This window comes from Thermobia domestica, chromosome 7 (assembly GCF_964235325.1).
Source record: "Thermobia domestica chromosome 7, izTheDome1.hap1.1, whole genome shotgun sequence".
NCBI classification, from domain to species: Eukaryota; Metazoa; Arthropoda; class Insecta; order Zygentoma; family Lepismatidae; genus Thermobia; species Thermobia domestica.
In genome coordinates this window covers 21665868-21675323 of record NC_137460.1, presented here as the reverse complement: position 1 = coordinate 21675323, position 9456 = coordinate 21665868, and the positions used below count along the sequence as shown (strand labels likewise).

Below are 9456 nucleotides of genomic sequence, written 5' to 3'. Positions count from 1 at the left end.
AGCTTACGTTAGTTTATGTTAAGTTAGGTAAGATTCGGTTACGTTATGTTACGTAGTACTTGCATCGCTCATTTCTCCTGTAAATTTTGTGGTTTTGACGTGCTGCTGGACCCCTTGTACTAAACATACCCCGTCGTTTTTTATTATTTATTTATTAAACCTAGGTATACCCCAGTATCAAAAAGATCATCGAAAAGAAAGAAGCATATTTTTTAAAAGCTTCTGTTGTAGTGACATTTTTAGCAACTTTTGGATTTGAGTTTAGCTCCATTTTATCAATAAGAGCTGGCAGCAATGGTTGGTTTCATTGATGGTGAGTGTTCAAGATGGCGGACCCGCTGAGTCTCCTACGGCAGTACAATGTAAGCAAAAAGGAAATTATTGAAAGAGAAAACCAGATTATTTTTGGTGAATTCTCATGGCCAAAAAATGTCAAAACGAATTATCTTATGTATGGGTAAGTACTCGCTTTTGTAATTTTTAGTGAGAATGGAAGTTGTGACCCCTTCACTTCGCCTTTTAATTCATAATGTTGGCTAATCATTTGTTTTAAATCGATTGTAATTAGTAGATAATCACTTGTAAATTAGTACATCAGGAAATATTTCTATGCGTTATGTACTATATTATATTTTTTGTGTTAAGGAACAAATTACATACATTGAGTCATTTTAATTTAGGCTACATACGTGGAACTAAACAGGGAATCGGTATGATATAGTTGACAATTTCATGTCGTGTATTTACTATAACATTCGATAAGACCTCGAAAAGAAAGAAAAAATGATGTTATAATTGGAAACTGATAGTAATATTAGAAAAGTTAATCTTTTGTATAATATTAAGATATATTTGTTTATGCCTTAATTTAGCTCCACGTATTCATTGCTTGCAGCAAAGGAGTAGTCTATGTCTAAATATTTTCGACATATTAGTAACATAAAGAGCATTATTTTCGTACATGTGCGTTTTAGTGGGTTGTCATGTAATCTCGGGTGATTATGGTCAATTTGAAAATACTTCTGTAAATTGTTAGTACCTTCACTAAATATATTACGCAATTATTGTCCTTCGTATTGCCATCTGGCGACTTTCAACATGATACTTGCATTAATAATAATAATAAAAAAAAAAACAATACTATTGAAATCGCAGTTGATGAAATTAGCAATTAAAAAATAGTATTGTTTGCTATAGACCTACCTTCTCTGATTTTAGAATTTACACTGCGAGAACAATTACTGTGTATTGCAAGCGTAATTCAGTGCTCGAAATGATTTAATTACTGAACTTTCACAGTACCATATAGTCAGAGTCGGAATGCCTAGCACGTTGCCCTTTTGTGAATTCAGAAAACTTTTCTCCGAAAACGTATTTGCCATGGAAGGTGACTAAGCTCCCAAGCAATAGTCGGCGTTACTCTAGCAGACAGTTCTACCAAATTTCTTATATTTTCAGGTCAGGATAGAGGTTTGTATTTCTTTCAGGAAAGCATGTATTACATGAGATTCATTACTACATGCAGATTGACTTTTTCGGAGCTCCTTCGTGGCTAAGCGGTTAGCGTACACGCCTTTGCCGTGGGAGCTTATGTGGTTCGGATTCCACGTTAATCAGTAGGTACATGTCTCATATAGCCTCGCTGCTGAACGGGACGTTAAACTCAAAATCAGCTCACCTCAATACAGTGTGGACGTGCTGCATAAAAATTACAGTGCATAAAACACGAACCAACATGTGCTAAGTGGCCTCTAACAAATATGAATGCTATCTAACCCAATCGGAGCAGGCGCGTCAGCGATGGATGGTTTACGTATAAACAAGGATAGTGGGAGAGTATACTTACACATAGGCCTAAAATACTTTCACTATCACTCAAAATTCATTTCAATATGCTGTGTACTGGTAGTAGTTACCTATATTCACACACTCATTCCTTCGCGAAATATGTTTCACTTCGTATATACCTATAAATTTTCCATTTGGTAGAACAGTCTGCTCGAGTGAACCCCAATAATCTTGGTCTTTCTCTAGCTTCAACATGCTCCGTGCCTTCTTGAAATATTTTTATATTTTTAGGCTTATTATTCTGCATTTTTATTCAGCTGTAGTTACAGACCTAATTGTTATTACAGTATAGAGCCATCTGGAGGATGTTAGTCGTACATCAACAAGTGATGTGTGGGTGGCTCTTGCGATAGACCGATGGTTTGCTTGACCCATTGCTTTAGGATATCTAGGGGGGGAGAGATATGTTTATAGACTTGTCATGGGATATGAATTAGAAGCAAAATGTGTGATTATTAAAGAAGGTGTGTGGTAACTAAATTATATTTATTCTACATGTTATATCTGAAGAGACGTATTAAAAGCCAAATGGGATGGCATTTAGTATCTCTCCCAACTCGTTTCATGGTTCCAGAACCGAGTATCTTGTTTTTGTTTAATTGTGATAAAAGTTGAAGTACAAGGGCCCTGAGGACTTCTAACTCCCTTCGCTAGCTGTCCCTAGCTCAGCTATGTTTTGTGAAGTAAGTAACACACTGTAAGTCTTATATGTGCAAGATTGGGGGAAATACTAAATATCGGCCGCCAAATGCATAAGTCACCTTCTAATTTTGTTACTGCAGACTGGTTTGGATTTAATCCGTTCTCAGCTTGTCGAAGTTCGGGATCCACGCAGAAATGCGGTCACAGGAGTTGGCGCGTTTATGATGTTAAGAAAACGATTAGGAAAAAAGTCTGTTTATCTGAGTAGTGCGTCGTGACATTTAAAAAGAATTCCCGGTATTTAATTCCCTTTATTGTTGTTAACGTTCACAAGCATATGAGTGAAATAATCTCAAAGTAATAAAATACTTTAAAATGTTGGCAGGAATAAAAAGTCAACGAAATAGTGCAGCTTTTTTACAAACGTCACAATGCACCACTAAGGTAAACTAACATTGATAAATAATGCGTAAACTAAATAATGCGTTGAAACACACACCTTAACATTTTTTAATGCTTGTTTTATATGGATATTGGTGCATTTATTTTCCAAACTTTATATATATATATATATATATATTTAGCACTAAGCTGTAGGGTTATCAACGCCACTTAAAAATGATAATGCCCTCTCTCTGTTACTTGTATTTCAGTATATTTGTTCTAACACACTACCTCCAAGTGAAGAAAATATTTATTGTGCGAGAGGATTGCCAAGTCTAAAAAAAACCCTCAAAATTCCTTATGATATAGGTCTAAGTGTGAAGTATATCTGTTCGTACCCGTCCATGGGAAGAAACTGTACTATCGTAAGCAATGAGAAACTGAAATCTGTACTGATCATTTTTTGTATCTACTAGTAACTCCTACTTCTTTAAAATTATCGAAACAGAGGAGCAAAAATATATTAATCTTTACGTGGCAATTTTGCGATTTGGAAAATCAAATTGATTCTTTACACTTCAACTACAAGAAACTGCTTTAAGAAGTCCTTTTTCACTCTCAATAAATGTATAAAATTCCTTACAAGTAAATTCCAAATTTTCCCTGATACAGTCGGTGTCATTTCTTTAAAATCATCTAAACAGATGAACAAAGTATATTATTAATCGTTGATAGATGGTGAAAGGTGACGGTTTTGGATTTACAGAATGAAAGTTACTTTTTAAATCTATACTTCGAACTAGATTAAATTGCCTCGAACTAGATACAAATTTGAAGAAGGAAAGAAAGAAAGAAAAAAAAAAACATAAAGGTGTTAGTAAGAAGTTTGTACCGGTCACCGGCTTTAATCAGAATAACAGCAATATTTCTGGCCAGGCCGGCCAACTGGCAACTGTATGTGCGATCAACGTAAGGAAAACTTTCAGAAATATGTGATTAAGGGCCAAAAATCCAGTTCTGTCGCCCACTCTGAAAAATGCAATCTCTCTTGGTTATAGAGTAAATGTTACTCTTTACGCAACTAATAACGAATTCTATGATTGAAAGGGAATCATACCACCATGCCATGCTATGAATGGATGTTTTACTTATTAATTTTACAGTAATTCTAACTATGATACATGACAGGTACTACTTATATATATATATATATATGTATACAGGGTTTTCATAAAGTATTGACGGATTTAATTCGCTTATAATTTGCATAAAAATGCTGATATTGAAATCAAATAAAGTGTAAACGGTAGCGGAAGGATTAAATTTTTACCTGTAATCTGCACCAGCTCAGTTCCTTCACCGCCACACCTCCAACTGGGCGCCACTAGGAATCGACTTCTGTGGGCTGTTGATGATGCCTTCCCTTACCCTGCTCACTGTTGCAGGCGATGTTGGCGGCCTCCCACTTCGAGGACGGTCCAGGACGCTTCCTGTCTCCAAGAACTTAGCATGCCACTTTCGGATTGCACTCTCAGTCGGTGCCGGCTTTTTGAACTCTTTGGTGAACTTTCGACACACCAGAATTGGTGATTTTTAGCTCTGCGTACCACAGAATACATTGCGCTTTCTCTTTCATTGACGCCATCTTTGATACGGTAACAGTGTTGCCAACTAAAAATTTAATCCTTCCGCTACCTTTTGCACTTTATTTGATTTCATTATGAGCATTTTTATGAAAATTATAAGCAAATTAAATCCGTCCAGACTTTATGAAAACCCTGTATATATATATATATATATATATATATATATATATATATATATATGAAATTATTAATATTTATAGATTTCATCTTTGTTTAAATTAAGCATTTACCTTTTTTGTCATGTAGTATTTATTTTTTTTCCGTTTATATTTTGTTCACCTATCTTTGTGATATTCTTATCAGTAATACCGACACGAGTACGGTTTTTGCAACAATTTAATCAAGAAATGATATTCTACATTAATGTAGGATTAAAAGAATAATGTTTGTAATTACTTCTATGTATAGAAAATCAAAATCTAGGACGCAGCAAGAGAAGCAGCTCAAGATTTAGGCCAATTCGTTTCTCTGATAATACTTGTAGAGAGAAGGTGAACGAAATATACGAGGGAATAAATCACTACGAAAATAAAAAAATATAAAATTTCTGTTAAGTTTGCACTTACATTTCGTTGCGTATTTGCACAAAATTGTTCTAATACTTTTTTTCCCCATCATTAGGTCGGGGAAAGATGGAGCTCAGAAGGATTATTACACACTGGAGTGTCTATTGTTCCTTCTCAAGAATATCCAGCTCTCGCATCCAGTATATGTGCGACAGGCTGCAGTAAGTATACGTATTCAATTTCTTTTATATATACAGGATGGCCCAAAACTAGGTATACAGTCCCATACTGATCAACTCATTGCTTTTTATATCATTTCTTATTGTTATCCAGCAGGTAGGCTTAGTTTCTTTATAATTTGTTCTTACATATTCAGTACTTTAAGCTTGGAACAGCCGGAACAAATAAACCCATAAACTAGAATGTTATATTTCATCAGTGCAGGGGTGTATACCTACTTTTGGGCCACCCTGTATAATATAGTTGGTGACTTAGAGTCGGTTATAAAGGTTAACTACTACTTTTATCACTGACTTTCAACAAGAAAACATTACTACTACTAATAATAAGATATATCACTAATGTAGAAAAGCTAGTGTAAGATTATACAAATATTAACAGTCTTAGGAATAGGGCAAAAGTAATGTAACCGCGTCTATAAACGTAAGATAGTTAGTTTAATCGAGAATGTTCGTGCAACCAATTTTTGTACGAATTCTGGTCTAGTGCAAACGCAGTAAAATCGTCGGTCGACGATTGATCAAAGTAGTATTTTTAGACTATACTGAATAAGAATCGACCATCTGGTCGACATACAATCGGGCAGTAAGTCGATCGATTACTAACTATATATATATATATATAGTGTTGGCCTAAGATCTAAATGGTGTTTTATGCAAGACTGAATGATGGAACCCTTTACACCAGGGGTTTGGGAGTATAGAATATCTCTCAAGCAGCAAAAGTGGATGTTTTAAAAATCAGCAGTTAAAATTAGCATTTCGGACCTGAAAGTAAAGTGAAATAGCCTAATACATTAAATGTACACTTTTTATAGACTGCAATTTTTTTTTTTTTTAACTGTCGCTTATATGTCATATGAAAGGTTTTTTTTTTTTTTTTTTTTTTTAATGTATGTATGAGTTTACAATGCCTCAGTATGGGAACCATGTGTAACACGACATATGGCTAGACGGTAATCAAATTTTTGCCATGCTCGTTGGAACATATCCTGAGAGACATTGGTAGCAGCTTCTTCAATCCTGCTCTTGAGCTCTTCTACATTATCTGGTAACGGTGACACATACACAATATCTTTTGTTTATCCCCATAAGAAGTAATAACAAGGAGTTAGATCTGGGGATCTTTGAGGCCACTTGTCGAAACACTGATCATTTTCCCTGCTCGCCCTATCCAGCATTGAGGTAACTCATTGTTCAGGAATTCAAGAACGTCGTGATGATAATGGGGTGGGACCCCATCCTGCTGGAACAGGAAATGGTCAACATCTTCTTGCATTTGTGGAACAAGCAATGCTGAAACATATCAAGGTACGTATGGCCAGTTAGTGTTTTCTGCGAAAAAGAATGGCCCGTAAAGTTTCCTCGATGACACTGCGCAGACAACGTTTACTTTGGGCGAATCACGTTCATATTCGACGAATTCGCGGGGATTTTGTGTGCCCCATATTCGACAGTTATGTCTGTTCACTCTGCCATTTGTGTGGAAAGTCTCCTCATCACTAAAGATAGTACAATCCACGAAGTTCTCTTCCTCTTCCATGAATCGTTGCACTCAGGTACAAAACTCATAATGCTTTTGCTTTAATTGATGCAAGAGCTGCAGTTTATAGGGCTTCATACACAGTCTTACTTAGCGTTCTCCGCACTCGTCCTTGGTATTTGTAGTTCGCGGGATGCTCTACGGACAGACTATTTTGGACTTCTTACAAATGACTCTCTCACATGGTCAGCGGCCTCCTTACTCACTGTAGGACGGCCACTTCTTTTGTTAGAACACAGGCAACCAGTTGTCTCAAATTTATCATGCCAGGCATAAATAGACTTCCTGCTTAATGCTTCTTTCTTGTACCTTGTTCTAAACTTCCGTTGTACGTCTGTAGCACTCTTGTTTTTATCGAACTCCAACACACAGAAAGCACGCTCAGCACCAGAAGCCGCCATGTTCACGACACGCCAACGCCAACTGCGGTGAATGTGGGAACTACGAGCATTGCCTGAATAATAATAATAAAATCAGAGATGCTCTTTGAGATAGTCTTTCATGTGACACATACACGACAGCTATGTCACTTGTAGTTTTTGTGTAATAAATTAAGGTAAATGTTACCGGACTTTTGGAACACGGTGTATAAAAGACCTACTACATTGTCCGTTCAACTACAGTACGTTTTTCAAAGGACACTCAAGTAAACTACCGTAAACTTTAATTTAATCTAAATACACCGATAATAATGGAAATATAATTGGAAATAGGATCGTATCTATGATATTGTTTGTTTTCGTTTAGGAGTTAGTAAGAGCAGTGTATACAGTTATTTTAGTAAATAGCAGACTTGTAACAGCAATTGCGGTATTTCAGCGTACATTATCATTGAGTTAGGTTTTTATAATACACTTTCTTAGCTTTAGGAAGTAGCAGTAAGAATCCCAATGGCAGAACTTTCTGCAATAAGGTGTTGTAAGTCAAAAATTTCTGCAAGAATTTTCTACAGAAGAAACACTTGTGATTGTTAAAAATACGCTTTACGCGACGTAAAAAACCAGTTCAAACTATATTTATGCGAGTCGTCCTTGTATTTAAGACATCTACACATAACAGGCATGTTTTTCCACTTCTTTTTGTCTATTTTTTCCCCTCTGGCAATTTTTCTGCACAGGTGCTGCAAATTTTCTGCGACCACATCGCAGATCGCGGCATGTTCTGCTATGGGGGTTAGGATGAGAACATAATTTCGAGAAAATTAACAATTTATTATATAATTGAAATTTTGAACAATCATATTGTACAAGAAGCATTAATTATTTTACTTAGTGAATAAGAGAATTGAAACATTTTCTTTGGTGCACAAATATCCAATTATTTCTTCCAAATTTGCATGGTAATTTATGTTAATTTTGAGATTAAATTTGTGTTCCTTTTGTTAACAAGAATCACAAATGTGCAAACTTAAGTTTTATATTACAGAAAGAAAAATTAAAACAAAATTTACATTAAATATTAAATGCGCAAAGTGTTTCAATTCTTGTCATTATTCAAATCCCTATTACACTTCATTACTTTTGTAGTTACATAAGAATTTTCGGCACCATTTATTCTTATTCACATGACAGGGATTTTTTGACATCTCGTACCATCAAACACTACACATAGCATAGAGTTAACATGACATACGTAAATTCGCCGCTAGATGTCACGAATAATCAAACATAGCTATAAATAGCATTGAACTTTAGAACACTGCAATGTTTCCAACTCATTTGATCAGCTGATTTTACAGGGAGTTGATTCTGACACCAAGATAAGACAAAAAGTATAGACCAACGGGTGCAGAAATTCGTCATTTTCGAGTTACAGGCAACCAAAAACATTAAAAAAAAAAAAAAAAAAAAAAAAAAAAAAAAAAAAAAAAAAAAAAAAAAAAACTTTAGAAGTTCATAGCTCCAATGTTATGGGACCTATGTAAGTACCTTAGGATTCTGGAACACGTATTTTTGGATAGTGCATATACTGTAGTTCCTAAGTGAGGTTTTAACCCAACTACGGTAGGTCCCATAGCATTGGAGCTATATACATTTAAAGTTCATCGGCAGCCTGTAACTCCGAAATCACGAATTTCTGCATTCAGGTTAGTCTATACTTTTCGTGTTATCTTAATGTCAGGGATCACCTTCGAAACGTTGTCGGCGTTGTTTTGAGGGGTGTTTCGAAACAACACCGACAACGTTTGGAAGATGATTCCTGATACTAAGATAAGACGAAAAGTATGGACCAACCGAAGTGTACAAATGCTTCCTTTCGGGGTTATAAGCTGCCGGAAACATGAAAAATGAAGTTTAAAGGCCCAAAGCTCCAAAACTATGGGACCTACCGTAGTCGGGTCAAGACTTCACTTAGGAGCTAACATGTGCGCTATCCAAAAATATATGTCTCAGAATCCTAAGGTACTCGCGCGACAATTTTTATAGAGGCAGTTTGGCTACAGGCATATGATTTGAAGTACTCACCAACTATTTTTATAAAAATGGTTGCGGAAATACCGCAGGATTCTGAAACATGGATATTTGGATAGAGCCCATACTAGTTCCTAAATAAAGTCTTGACCCGACGTCGGTAGGTCCCATACTTTCGGAGCTATGAACCCTTTAACTTTTTTTTTTTTTTTTTTCATGTTTTCGGCAGCCTATAAT

The 9456-nt window shown here is 35.6% G+C and overlaps 1 protein-coding gene across 2 annotated transcripts in view; it reads left to right on the top strand.

Moving 5' to 3' along the window:
• The first annotated feature begins 269 nt into the window (after positions 1-269).
• hyx (cell division cycle 73 hyrax) overlaps positions 270-9456 on the top strand; it is a 66371-nt gene continuing 57184 nt past the window's right edge. Inside the window, exons 1-2 of one of the 2 annotated variants that reach the window (XM_081764195.1) lie at positions 270-457; positions 5142-5247. In XM_081764195.1, coding sequence (XP_081620321.1) covers positions 327-457; positions 5142-5247 — 237 coding nt within the window. In that variant the 5' untranslated portion in view covers positions 270-326. The remainder of the gene's footprint in view (positions 458-5141; positions 5248-9456) is intronic. The other variant, XM_081764196.1, reaches the window with a different exon arrangement.